The following is a 15,277-nucleotide window of genomic DNA, read 5'->3' as shown; positions in this document are numbered from 1 at the left end:
TAACCATGTTAAACCCAAATACAAATACTCTGTTATATGCAATACCACATGTAAGTAAACGAGGAACTTTGTCATGTGTCTTTTATAGCTAGCTGCCAAACCTTAATTTAACTTCTAAGAAAAGCATTTGGCTATTGTATTTGTTTGTACATTAAGGATGTGAAAGTAGAATCAATCATTAGAAAGTCCCCCAAAAATGTTACAACAGCTTCCTATGATGTGTAATTATAACAATAAGTGGGAATTCTAGAATGTTTAATTGTTACTAAAGGGAATTTGTGGTTTGAGTTTTAGAAGCCAGTAATATTTACATATTACATTTGTCAACATATTATATGGTTTAATTAAATCTGTAATAAACTATTACTACTATAAATATATTTGATTAAATGAGGATTTTCAGTGCTCAGTCATTCTGAAAGACCAAGAGATAAGATGCATTTTCATTTGAGCAGTAATAAGGAGGCTATGCTTCAGTTAGTAAGTCGGTATAGTCCAAAACAACAGAGTAAGCTTGACTGAATGAAACCAAGCGAAGGCCTGTCAGGCATGTTTTCCTAGATGCTCTAGGTTTAAAGTAACAGTGTAGATTGCTGATAAATCTTAGCTGTTTTCGCCATGATCTCCTTGATACTACCCACTGGAAGCCTAATTGATTAATGTGAGTGTGTAGCCCTGTGTACTTCTCAAGGTTTCAAGTTTTTCAGAGGTCCTGCTTCAGTCTGTAATCTTTACAGCCAACAAAGGCTAACAACACATATGTTTTTGATATACCTTATTTTAATATTGGAATAAACTATTTTGTACACATTTTGATAACACTATGTGGAAGGGTCATCCAGCTAGATGGAGCTGTGGAGTGGAAACATTGGATTGGGTGAATTTTATTTCATTGATAATCAACTGTTGCAAATTGGATTATAGGTCAGCACATGATTGACAAAATCCTCAAGTGTATCCCCGGTGATTGAGAGAAATGGATAAAGTATGTTTAAGCAATGTGAAATACATATACATTTGAAATCATCAAAATTTTAGAAAAACAAATGTTTATCTCCTTCAGAAATAAATGCATTTTTGTCATGACTTCTCTCATGATCTTTTACACGTTATGTGAAATGACTTTCTTTAATGTTTACAGACTGTGGGGGAACAGTGTTGGCAACAACGGTGCTCGAGCACTTGCAGAAGCTCTCCATGACAACAAGTCCTTAATATGGCTAAGGTAAGATTGTCTGTTTGCTGTGTCAGTACGTCTTCCTAATCAATATTGAAGATGACTTATTCAGAAATGTGTTTGCTGTCTTTAGTCTAGTTGGAAACAGCATTGGGAGTATTGGTGCTCAAGCTTTGGCTTTTATGGTTGGAACAAACCCAGCTCTAGAAGAACTTTGGTATGTATTTACTTGACATTTTTCACCTTATGAGTGAAGTGTTTAATTTAAAACTGTATTCCTCCATAGGCTGTTCCTGTGTAGAATGTTTTTACAGGAAAGTTGTCAGGCATATTACGATAAAAGAGCAGACTCCTAAGAGTTCAATTACTAAATGATGTCTTTCTGTAGTACAGTTCCTCTTCGACTTACTGGATGAAGATATACTACCTTCAAAGATCAACTGTCATCTAAACTAGCTAGACCATGCTAAATAATTCTGGTGCATATCTATATACCAAGGTCCCCTCTGTGGCCTCAATTTTAGGGCTACTCTTGGTATGTTCTTGGGAACCTAGCTCCTCATCCTTAATGTGAATTGGAAAATCAGGGAAACACATTCACATTGAATATAAGAACCAAAAATGTAGTCTGGAACTGAAAGTGGATAACCGCTAGTTTATTTTTTATGGATGCATAAAAATGTTTTGTATACACAGTCATATAGAGTCTATCAGAAACGTGCATGACATTACTCTGTAAATATCAGTTTATCTTATTGTCTTACTGTGTCCCAAACTTCACCTTCCCAGACACACAGTACGGTTGTCAGTTTGTGACAAATGTCCACTTTCCGCACTGATCTGAATGAAGCCCAGAACACCTTGTGAATTTTTACCAGTCATGTTGCGTTTTGTCAGAAAATTTTGAATTGGTTCAGAAATATTTTGCACATTGAAGTCCAAGCTGACCATCATATACATCTAAAATGCTACAGTAATGTGTAATTTGTGGACTGACACTATGTTGGATTCTGACGCTCCAAATGAAGATGTCATATCAGTAATTAAAATTAATCTATTAAATAAAGGAATGTCAATTTATATTCAAATGATTGAATTTAAGGGCTACACTGGAAGCTATATTTTAGCTGCTCTTGAATTGAAGTGGAAGTCTTGAAAATTAGGAAAACCAATACCCACAAGAGTAACTTCCACTCTTAAAAGCATAGTGTACATTAACAGTCTGTTTTAATTCCTGCCATCTTCATTGAAATACAAATTTGAAGATCAGCATTGTAAACAATGGATTGTAGCCAAAGGCCTCAGTCCTGTAAATGGGCAGGAAATGTGTACAGTCCTGACAGAATGAGGTCTGTTAGGGGATAAGGAGGACACATTATCCATGTAAGCTGGCTGGGCTCTTGCTTCCTGTCTCTGAAATTAAAAATATAACCATGGTTATTTAGACTGCGCAAACCGGACAAAATGAATATAACTTTGGAAAACAGTATGACCATGATATGTGCTTTAAGGGAAGTGTTGAAATTATAATGCTTAGAAAACATAGAGCATGCTCATCTGATGTATGTTTCTAACTAGTTCATGTCCCACATTTTATTATATTTAGTTCTTTATTTGTTGCAAAGCCTTCACTGTTTAAGAGTGTGTGACTTAGAGGTAAAGAAGAAAGAAGAATATATAGAAAGAGGTAGATGGCTGTTCAGCTTTTCCTTCGAGGGTTTGTACAAGGATTGTGTTGAAAGGTAAATACCTGCAAACTTTTTGGATATTTGATCTGTATAATTGTGTGAGGATGCTCCTAAAGGACTCAGTGTTAATATTTCCTTTTAAGGGTAGTGCAATGCCTAGTCCACATGATACTGTCTTTGTATGAGGATTACTAATTGTAGTGTCTTGCATGCTTTAGAACAAAACCTTTTGGCTCCCGGCAGACTCCATATCGGTGTGATGTAATCGCTGGAATGGAATTTAATGAAAGCTTGGTTTAGAATGTGAGAATTCACAGGTACATGCAGAGGAATAAAGATGTGCGATTTACAGCTCAGTGTCTGGCCAAGTCATTGACAGGTACCTGACTGGGAAAGGTGCTACAACTGGGGATGAGATAGTGGATAGGTAACACGAAGAAGAACATGCTCTCCTGGAGAGTGTGCCATGGCCCAAGCAAACTGCTTGTGTGGACCATGTGTGCCTTCATCAAAGTGGCAAATTGGTGGTTGGCATATGCGGAGTCAAAGCGCAACTCGAGCCTGTGTGAAGCGTGTGAATGGAAAAAAAACTTTACTAAGAAATCTGTGCATCATTGGGCAAGAAGCTACGATCAAGATCATACAAAAAGGTACAGCACTGCCATGCAGAATAAAGTCATACATTGTACGGAGCGTTAACACTGAAGGCAGAGATCAACCAGGTATAAGAAAATACAAATTGAAGTAGATGACTTACCGAGCCCACTAAACAGTCATCGTGCAACATTTGACAGTGGCCCAAGAGAAGTGCCTTGGATTGTGCTAACAGAGCGATCCATATTTACTGCGGCCAGAAACTTGGCAAGGAAGTCCCTGATGCCAGTCCATCGCAGCGTCAGGGCATGAATTTAACTTATCCTGTTTTCCAGTCAAGGGGTCCAGAAAGTGCTCCTGTCCCAATGTCGGTAAGTAACACACTGGTCGATAATGCTGCCGCCTTCTTGAAACCACCCACACCTTTCGATACCGCCAGAAGCAAAATATTGGCAATAGGTGGAGTACCTGGATAGAGAAGTTTGAAGAGTTCATTGATGCACTTGAAGAGACTGATAACAGAAAGATTATCAAATATCTCAGACATTTTGCTGGTGATGGTGTGAAAGAAATCATAAAGAAAATGCAAAGAACTAACGAAGAAGTCGCATACTGTCAGATTAAGAATGCATTGAATCTCAAATTCAATCCAGTACCAAACGTTGATTATGAACAATACGTTTTCAGTCAACGTCAGAGTTGGTGAAACAATCGATTGATTAGTGGAAAGGCTTGGCACACACTGTAGATTAAATTACTTTAGTGTTGAAGAAGCCATGCGGCTTAGAGTTATTGATGGATGCTTGTCCGATTAATTTAGACGACTAATGGGAAGAGAAAATCCTAGTCTTAAGCGAGTGTTGATGGCTGCCAGAGCTGAGGAACGTGCTGAGAAACAAGCTGCTGACATGGAGGCCGGAGGTACCCAGAACGAGTTAGTCATTAGTGTGAAAATTAATTTGAAACAAAAGACTAAAGGTAATGTCTACATGTAAAGAAAAGTTGTGTTTTAGATGTGGTTTTTCGTTTTCACACAAAGGAAAGTGTCCCGCCATCGGACAGACATGCAAAGGCTATGATATAGAGAGCTATTTTGTGATGATGCGTAAAGTGAAAGAAAAAGTCAGTACGTCACCCCATGAAAACAAAATGGCTTCCAGAAGCAATGTTTGACGCATTCTCAGAAGGCCAAGAGGCGACATCAGTTAAGGCAAATAGATACCAAACAATGCTGAACGTTATTATATTCACGTCAAACAGCTCTTCCACCTCAATAATAAGTGAAAGTGAAGAAAGTGATTGTGCCATGTTAATAAGTACTTCAGAAAAATTTGCATATGTTGGACTGGTTGTATGTGAAGGAAAAAGTTAGTCAAAGAAAAATAGACATGTCAAATCAGCAAAATCATACAAACACTCGCCAAAGATTATGTTGAAAATAAATAGATGTTCAATTCCTTTCATTATTGATAGCGGTGCATGGATAAATCTAATGCCTGAACAGAAGTACAATGATCTGTCTCCATCACTGCTGCTTATGCCGTCAAAAACCAAAGTGTATACTTAGGCTGCATCAACAACCACGAAGAGTAAAGGTTCATTTATAGCGACAGTTAACATAAGAAATCAAAGGTACAAGCACCGATCCATGTTATTCAGTGTACAGCGGCAAGTGCCTGCTTAGTCATTTTCAACACAGCTGCTGACATGGGACTGATTACTGTGAATTACAACATGAATGATCTTCACGAAATTGTAAGTCAATTAGTTTCATTGTTTCATGCTTTAGGGAACTTAGACTAAAAGTAAAGGTGTATCTTAATGAGGATGTCAATTTTATTGCTCAGAGAACGAGACAAGTTGCTTTTCATTTACAGGAAGCTGTTGAAAAAAAACTTCAATAGTTACTTAAGCATGATATTATTGAACTTTCCAATGATGCAACACCGTCGGTTTCTCCCATAGTAGCAGTGCCCAAAAAGTACTGTGAAGTAGCAGTGCGCAAATGAGTTGACATGTGTCAGGCAAACAAAGCAATTGAACATGAATGACATCCAGGTCCACACATTGCTGACTTAACACAATTAAATGGTGCCAAGGTCTTCTCTCGACTTGGTTTGAATAAAGGTTATCAGTTGAACCTGAAGACAGTTACAGGTATATTGAAAACTTTTCTACACGTACTGGTTGTTTAAATGTAAGAGACTTAGTTTTGTTGTGTCATCAACTTCAGAACTTTTCCAAGACGTCATTAAACACATCATAAAACATGTTGTGAATGCATTCAATTATAGCAATGACATATTAGTTTTTGGAGCTACACAGAAGGAGCACTGTAAAAGTCCCACAAAATTATGTCACTCACTCAGTGATGCTGGCTTGACTTTGCTGACAAGTGTGAGTTCAATGAGACAAAATTTAAATTGTTTGGCCATATCTTTTCCGATGAGGGCATGACACCTGATCCTGCAAAAGTACAAGATTTGTCAAATGCTGAACGTCCAAAAGACGTTTCAATAGTACATTCTTTTCTTGAAATGGCCAGTTGCTGTTCAAGATACATGCAAGACTTTGACACTGTGAGAGCTCCATTACAAGAGTTGCCGAAGAAAAATGTTTTGTTTCAATGATCAAAAGAATATGAGAAAAGTTTTAAGACGATCAAAAATGCCATTGAAAATGCTTTGGAAATGGCGTACTTTAATCCAAAACTTCAGACAGAGATTTTGGTCAACGCGAGCCAGGTCGGATTAGGCCTTATACTTGCACAGCAGAGTGGATGCCTAAATGCTAGATGACATATTGTGGCCTATGTTAGTAGAAGTATGTCTGAAACAGAACTTGCTTACTCACAGCCTGGCAAAGAAAGTTTGGCTGTGGTACAGGCTTGTGAACATTTCCATGTGTTCCTGTATGGAAAGCTGTTTATGCTGGTGACTGATCGTCAAGCTTTGTTGACCATCTTTGGCAATCTAAAAGTAAAGATGCCTCCTTGAATAAAACAATTTGGATTAAGATTGTAAGAATATGAGTATACAGTTGTGCATTGGTCACGAAAGGATCAGAATCCGAGGGTGCCTATACAAGGTCATGGTATATGCACCTTCCAAAACTAGTTAGCATCTTTCTGCAATGGCTGCCATGCCCCATGTTGCAGTCTGACAATGATCCTCCTCTCAACTGTAAACAATTTAAGGAATTTCTGGAGCATCTGAACATAAAGCATCAAATCGTCACACCTTTATGGTGTTTTATGAGCACATCTAAGAAAGCAGTGCAGTGTGCAACTTTTAAGAACCTCAATTTGAAAACAGTATTGAATTCTACCCTGCAAGTTTGTCACCGTACTCGTCCACAGGTGAAAGTCTTGCAACTTTGCTATTTAGAAGAGCAATGACTGCCAAGGTACCTTAAAGGACTACCATCAGAGATAAAAATGAAAACATGATTTGTTCAAAAGACTTGGTTAACAATCAGAAAATGAAGGTTCATGAAGACAAGAGGTGACATGCAAAAGACCTCTCGTTCAGAAAAGGAGATGTGGTAATGGCCCCACAGATATGCAAAAGAAAATCTAATAATCCTTATGATGCCGAACCTTTTTCAAGTGGTGTCTACCAAAGGACACTTGGCAACTGCCCAGCACCCTGGGAAGTCTATTATCAGAGAGTCCTCTCACTTCAGGCCTGTATTTCATCGGTCTTCAGCTCTAGATGGTGAAAGAAAGACTGATTCTGAAAACTCAGTGACTGTTGCTGATTCCCTACCATCTCTAATAATCTCTGACTCTGAAGATGACAGTCTACCACTTCCAATAACCAGATCGGATTTGATGATCAAAGCGCCAAAAAGATTGAATGAAGAGATATTATATATGTTTCTTTATATATGTGTGTATGACTAAAGATTTTCTAAAAATGTGTAATTTTTCATTTAACAGAAGGGGAGATGAAGTGTCTTGCATGATTTAGAAAGTATCTGTATCAGCATCACATAATCGCTAGAATGTAATGTAATGAAAGCTTGGTTTAGAATGTGAGAGTTCACAGCTCCATGTGGCCTAGTCATTGGTGAGTACCAGGCTGGGAAAGACGCTATACTAATCAAGTAGACAAAATTCATTAACATGTTTAAGAAGCATGACATTAACCACAGTGAGCTGAAGATAGAATTGAATGTGCCCAAGATTAATACGAGACTAGCTTTAGTCCTTTGTCAGATTCATGACTCCCCTACCTATGGTGATAGGAGGTTACAATGGGCTTTAGTCGGCCCTGAAAGAGATGCCAATTAAGTTTTTAGGTCCAAACTTAGATCTTTTAAAAAATAAAAAAAAATAAGAATTCTTGAGCAGATACACTAGGGAAGAAAGAGCATTGAAAAAGACTTGACGCAGGCATAAATCTATAGAAGGATGAAATCTTACAGTGCAGGGAGCCCAAAAAGAAAAAAATAGCGAATAAATTAAGATGGATTAACAGGACCGACATCTTATCTTAGCGGTATAAATTTCGTGTTCCATGATTACTTTGGAGATGGAGTCGGACAAGGAAGGAAAAAAACACCAGAAAGTAACCACTCTGAAGTCCAATGGTACAATATTAATATGTGAGTGAGTCAGGAGTTTATCTCCATATACCCTTAAACTTTCGTACTGCACCTGTACGTTGAGCATATAGTTTTTCCTTGAAACAAACAGCTTTCTTTTTTGCCTCCAAAGCCACATAAGAAGGTGGAAGAGGTGACTTCCAAGCTTGCAAAATTAGTGATTTGGCAATCAGCAAGGCTATAAATAAAACCTGTTTTGCCCGAATTGTTAGATCTGGGTGGCTGGAGATGCCAAACAAAGCTCCCATAGAGTGTGGGATAAGTACAACCATCCTTCAAACTAATCCACTGGAATATTCTCTCCCAGTAGTCTGCAAGCTTAAAACAACTAAAACATATATGAAGCCAGTCACCTTAAATGTTGGTACATGGCGGACAAAGGCCTGAGGTGGCCGTAAAAGCTTTCTTAATTCACACAGGGGTGTAATAGAGCATCCATTTTAAATAAAATGTTATGCTCCTGAAATTAGCCACCCTTATTGTTTTATGTGATTGACTATTATAATTCCTCCACAATTGTGGGTCTATCTAGCAGCCTGCAGTATTTTCGATCTTTGTCAAAAAATGAGGGACTATTCGAGATACTTCCTGAGAGCTCAAAATCCGATCCCAATTGCCTATTCCCTTCTGATTTCCATAAAAACTCTGAGAGTTTAAGGGAGAAGATGGGTCAACGATTGGAATGACTGGGAGCAGAAAATGTAGAATCTAAAGATATAAAAATCTAAGGATATCTGGAATGAGTACTCTGTTCCCATGAAATTGTGCCCAGGTCTTGATTTGGTTGCCTACAATAAAATCAGAGGACCTAGAAAAATCCAGCCTTTCCCATTGTCTAACATGAGATAGGATCAGCCTTAAACCCATCATCCCTGTGTCAGAAAGCAATACTGCTGGGTAGAAAGTGGGGACCTGATATTTATCTAGAAATTATGAGATCCTAGCACAGATTATAGTGGGCACTTTATATCTAGTGAGTTTAGGCTGCTGTGGAAACTTGAGGAAAGGTGCAAGCTGCATATTGTAGTCTGCTAGCATAGTCTTGAGATAATAATTGAGGTAGGGAGATAAAGCTGCTCTGGTACTCTAGTCCATAAGCGCAGCCTTGTAGTACTTTCCAAAATGCGGTAGGGATAACCTTCCATCCTCGACCGATAAAGATAGAATTTCGAGCTGAGCCCGAGGTTTTCTATTAGCCCTATAAACTGACAAAGCATTGTATCAAGATCTTTAAAAAAAAAATGATGATTAGGGATTTTGATGATCACACGACAAAAAAACAAACAAAAAAAGAGAAAGAATCATAATTTTTACCAATGCCAGACGTCCAATAATTGACAATGAAGAAGCTTGCCATTTCTGCAAAAGTCCTTGCACTTTCTTAAAGGTAGATAGGTAATTCAACAAAAAAAGATCAGAGAAGTTGTGAAATACCTATATACCTAAATACCTAATGGGGTGAGAAAAATGGAACTGGGCCCGCATGTCAAGAGAAAGAGTATCATTGTGGCATTGAATAACAAAGCTTCAGACTTAGTGATTGATCCTATATCCCCTAAATCTGAAAATACTTTTATTTTCGCAAAGGCCCTATCAATGTTTGAGGGCTCAGCTGAAAGATAGAGAACCATATCGTCAGCAAACAGTTTCGATTTGGGTGCATGCGGAATGGGAGGAAAAATAGAATTGTCTTGGCGCAGAGCCGCAGCTAAAGGTTCAATAAAAAGTGCAAAAAGCACTGGCGAGAGGGGGATCCCTGACGCATACCTCAGATAACTTCTAAAGTCCCTGCTATCAGAGCGTTGACCAGGATTTTTGCTTGGGCCTTGGAATAAAAATTTCAAACTACCTGGATAAATTGCCTGGGAAAGTTCAACCTATCTAGGATCCTAAACAGTATCTCCCAATGAACCAAATCAAACGCTTTCTCAGCATCCAGCTTTATAATGGCATCTGCCTTATTATTGTGGGAGTAATAATCAATGGCCTGGATTACAAAGTTAGTATTGGTCGCTAAAAGCCTACCCAGCAGAATGCCACACTGATCTTCATGAATTAATCCTTGTGCCACTGAGGCCGTTCTGTGTGCCAGGATCCTTGCTAGAAGTTTATAATCAAAATTAAGTAGACTAATCGGACAATAAGAATCCGGTTTCTCAGACAGCCTATCTTTTTTTAAAAAGCTGGCAACTGTGGCCCTTGTAAAAGAGGCTGGAAGCTCTGCCCCCTGGAGTATATCGTTGAAAAGACTTGCCAGAAACTCAACTAGCTGTCCTACAAGAGCTTTATAGACTTCGGCCTGGAAGCCATCTTCCCCACAGGCCTTCCCTCTCGATTAGGCCATAATCGCCTCTTAAACTTCAAGAATGGAGATAGGTGTTAAAAGTTTTGCCCGAGATGCCTCGTCTAGTGCATCAAGATATTGATTTATCAACTGGACATTAGTTGTAAGAGAGGTGGCATATATTTTTGAATAATGGGATTAAAAACCCTTTCAACATCTTCAGAATGATTGACGTGTATACCCTGTTCTTCTTCAAATATGGTCTTGATAGTGTCCTTATTAGACTTTTTTTTCACAGACCAGGCAAACAAATTACCCACATGTTCGTTCTGTTCGTAAAATTGCTGGGAGCTTGTGTGTTGATATATAATAGTCTCTTAGTTTAGCCTGTGCCTCTTTCAATCTAAAACCTACCTCTGGGTCATGGGAAATCGGATAGGTTCTTTGTGCTTGAATAAGTTCTTGTTGAAGCTCTATTACCTTTTCTCTGGCTAATTTGACCGTATAAGATTTGTAAGATAGTGTTTCCCTTCTAATGTGAGCCTTAAGAGCTTTCCAGATAAAAAATAAGGAAGCAGAGCCTTTATTGATCTTTAAAAAGTCAGTAACCGATGCTTTGAAAGTCTCAGCCCACCCTTTGTCAGCCAGAAGAGATCTGTCAAAACTCCAGAGTGGACAAACACTCATCTCACCAGGCAAGGTTACATTAACCTGGGGAACAGAATGATCAGAGAAGGGATTGGCAAGAATAGAAGTGCTGCACTGCACCAAAAAAAAGAGGTTCATATAAAATCAATTCTAGAGTCTGTATATTATTTTTTAGAGACAGTTGAATTCATAGTCCTGGGGGTGATTGGCCCTCCGTGCATCAACTAAAGCTAAATCAGAGGATGATTTTGCCCAGCCACCGGGAAACTCTAAGTTTATTCTCAGTTCTATGGCATTGAAATTCCCACCAATAAAAAAAAGGCCGGAAAGTGTAATCAGAACATTATAAAGATCCTAAAGAGTGCTAGAATAGTCTTCGATCGGACCGTAAAAGCTCACTAAATGATTATGGTGGTTCGAGAAAAGTGTACTAACTCCTAACTATCATGCCTGAGGGTCTCTATGTATCTGATAAACCACCCCAGGAAATTAATGCGTCACTAGTATGGCCACACCTCAAACCGCGGCCATAGCTGATGCATAAAACGCATTTGCAATACATTTGGGAAGTTTGGGCTGGTTGTCTTGACACTTTAAATGTGCCTCCTGCAAAAGAAAAATCTGGGATTGCGATCTCCTTAGCCAATTAAGTATAGTAGAGAATTTTACCGGATTGTTGGCGCCATTTATATTACATGAGTTAACCTTTAGCTTACTCCCTGATCCCCTTCTGCTGGGCTGCATCATCTTGAGACAAAATGAATACTCTAAGTCAACCAAATTCTCCATGCTTCATTTTTCCACCTGCTTTTTTCCCCCACCCTAGTGAAAGAACACCCCCACCAGAAGGGGGATACTAGCACACCTGGTCCTTAATAAGTAAACTTATAAGGGGACGTGTATAGGTCGATTAACCTTTTGATTCGCATGGAGTATCCTAGCTACGTTGTAACCAATGTTCATCCATAATCAATACACAAATCAAGAACCCTTAAGCAAATCATTAATCAGCAGTTAAAAGCATCCCACCATGACTTTTCAGTCATGAATAACCACAACTCAATATACGTTTTTGCTATTTTATTTCCCTATTAGTTACAAAACTAAGTCATGGGATTAATTCAAAGTTTATTCAAATCAAATCAAGATTAATTCATTAGTGACCACCAATAACAGAATCTAATCAAAACTTGAGACAAAACACATTCTAATGCTTCGGCATAAGCCACCATATGAATCAAAGGTGAATACGTCAACATGAGTAGCAGAGTTTAGCAAATCAGTCTGTCAATCAATTGTCATTGTATAGGTCAACGTCTTTTAAATAGGAACCATTACCTAACCCAGATTAGCATTAACATGTGGGACTTCATGCGAAAACTGTTTAGGACATGAATTCGGAAAAACATCTAGCTAAGAGAAAAACTATTTAGACAGCGTAGTTGGTACCTAGAACGAAAAGGCACAAAAGTAATTCAGTCACATTGTCATAGCTACCTATCCACGGTATGGATCAACAACAAAGTCAGTCTTCATCTTCATGTCATCAATCGATCAACATCGCATCAGGCTCTCAAGAGCATGAGCCCAATGACAGAATCTCAAATCTCTTCAATCTCGTAGTCTCTCTCTGGACATCTGCACCTTACATCTCCCTCATCCATCTGAAGGTTTCTCCCTTTGTCACAACATTATATCAAAGTCACCCAGACTGTCCCCTAATTGGTCAATTAATCCCACGATTTTGCTTTAACCAATAGTCCTTGTTTTCCAAATCTATGAATTCTAACATTACATAGTTCCCTTGTAGTTGATTGGTTCCCTTTACGATGTTCTCATCATCTGGCTCGTCAGGTATCGAAAATGTTGCATCTTCTTCTCCAGTCAGTGACTCCATTGTTCAAGTCCTGGGTAAATACACTTTGAATGCTTTACACAGTCCTTGATACAAAATTTGATTCCCTCCTCTCCTGTCCGTCGGTTCACGCATAGGATTTTAGCTGAGCAGATTTTATTAAACAACGAGCGGTTCATGGTCAGTGCAGCAAATCAGCATTTGTACATTGAACGTTAATATTCGGCTTCCGCATGAGGCCTGGCAAAACTAGTCCACAACTTCGGCTAAGTTAAGCTCTACAATATAATGCAAAACATACGTTATATATCTCAATATGACATACTACTACATTATTTTAATACATTTTCAATAATTCACATGTTTTAGTCACTTTTTAATCTAATTCTTAAATTTTGGTAGCCAATCTTCGAGGGCACATTTTCAAACATGCACATTATTTTTCTATGTTCATTTTTTTTTTACATTTTTCATTATTCAAAATACATAAACATTCATTAATAATTTTTTATTAATATATTTGCTCTAGCAGGGATGACTTCCCCCCCCCCCTCACCAAAAGGGCCCGACCTGTCATGACCCCTACCCCACTGCCCTGTGATGCCCTCCCCTCCCCTATGACTCTCCCCCCCCAAACCCAGAAAGCCTTTGGAAGGCAGCAGATGCATATTTAAAAAAAAAAAATCTCCTCACACAATGCCACTACCATTACTTTCTTAATGATTCCAAAAAATCCTTTGCCTGCTGCACTCCCTGAAAAACATGAGCCTGTCCCTTATGAAACACTTTAAGTTTGGCCAATTGCACAATGCCTGCAGGGGCTCCAAGTTTCTTAAAATCATCAATGAGTCCGACACATTCTCAACGCTGTCGTGCGGCCGCAATAGATATGTTGGAAAAGACACAAAAACTGAAATTATCACCAAAGTTAAAAAAAATTGTTCTTTTAGTCTGGGACAGAATTTGCTATTTGATCCTGTAGTCCCCAAAGTTAACCAGTATGGTACGCTTCTTAGAATTTGCGGTGTGCATTGGGGGGGACCCTATGTGCCCGCATGATGGAGAGATCGTCTGGAACCCCTATAAACCTCAAATTCGACAGTGGAGATTTATTTTCCACTTCATCAAGTTTGAACTGTAGTTCCTTGAGTTCTGACTGAATCTGTGATGTTGCTGTCACCTGTCAATTTTTTGCGTCCTCCAAGTCTGAAACCCTCTGTTCTGCTTGAGAGACCCATATGGAAAGATGGATTAAATTGGCATTTAACTGACTCAACTGTTTGTTGGTTTCCTTACGCGCCTCTTCCTGAGATATTTTTATTACACATAGCTCCTCCAGAATCTGCCCGAGCATAACCTCCATTGATGACACAACAGTTACGTTCTCCAAGGCTTTTATTGGATCGGGAATGGGTACAAGGAGATGAAGAGCCTGAATGGAGGTAGTTTCGCCCATAGATATCGGGTCAGACAGAGTACGGGATGGGCCTCCTGATATTGAGTCAATTAGCATGGTGGGGGGCAATTGCCTGTCATGTGAGCTCTCCTTAGTCATATTTGACACTCTCTCCTTCTCTTTCTCTGTCCCTTTGACATTTGTGCTACCAGCAGAAAACAAGTGAAAGGAGGGCTTATCCTTGTGCTAGTCCATATTAGAAGGTAGAGCAAGAAGTGAAGTACTGACCGCCTTCAGGCTTGCCTGAATATTATTTATCGAGCAACCCATAGCAGAGATGGAAGGTAAAGAAAGAGACTTGGCGATCAGGGATGGCTGCAGCTTCACTATTTCTTGACCATTTGATGGGCTGGACCTGGAAACAGCCGGAGGAGTAGTTCACAGACCTTGGAGGCCCTCAGAGTCTCTTGAGGATCCATCTATGTGGTCATGCTTGTTGGAGCCACGCCTTTGACTTCTCATGGCTGAAGTCAAAGGCAGATTTTTTTTTAGGGGTTATTCCGACTGTGCGAGGCTTGGAGGCTACCGTCCCATGTCATGCGCTTCATTGCGGGGTTCAAGAAAATGTATGACGGGTAAAAATATTGAGGGAGACACCAAAAAGGGGCTAGAGAGTAGCAAGTCACATCTGCGCTACCGCAGACCGCTTCCGCCACACCTCTAAACTCCTTGTTCATTCAGCTGAGCAGCCTAATGCTGCTTCAACAGTTTACCTCAACCCCAGCAGGCCCCAGTCTATGGTCCATTTAGAAGAATGATTCAACAGTTGATATCTCTCTCCCCCCACCCGCCACCATGCTAGATCATAAAGGGACACTTGGTCCGCACAGCCACAAGAGCCTTCCAGCCACACATCCCAGCGTCTTTTTTTTTTTTTTTTGTATTTTTAACTTGAGCCTCCGTGATTTGCGGGTGTATTGGAGAGAGAAAACCCCTCACGCAATGTCCGTTAAGTCCAGAAACAAGA

The 15,277-nt window shown here is 39.3% G+C and overlaps 1 protein-coding gene across 4 annotated transcripts in view; it reads left to right on the top strand.

Annotated features, from left to right (window-relative positions):
• NOD2 (nucleotide binding oligomerization domain containing 2) overlaps window positions 1-15,277 on the top strand; it is a 302,117-nt gene that overhangs the window by 239,738 nt on the left and 47,102 nt on the right. For all 4 annotated transcript variants that reach the window (XM_069216441.1, XM_069216437.1, XM_069216439.1 and 1 more), the window contains 2 exons: window positions 1,142-1,225; window positions 1,311-1,394. In XM_069216441.1, the coding sequence (XP_069072542.1) occupies window positions 1,142-1,225; window positions 1,311-1,394 (168 nt within the window). The remainder of the gene's footprint in view (window positions 1-1,141; window positions 1,226-1,310; window positions 1,395-15,277) is intronic.

Source organism: Pleurodeles waltl, chromosome 12 (genome assembly GCF_031143425.1).
Source record: "Pleurodeles waltl isolate 20211129_DDA chromosome 12, aPleWal1.hap1.20221129, whole genome shotgun sequence".
Lineage (NCBI taxonomy): Eukaryota > Metazoa > Chordata > Amphibia > Caudata > Salamandridae > Pleurodeles > Pleurodeles waltl.
This window is presented reverse-complemented; position numbering and strand designations above follow the sequence as displayed.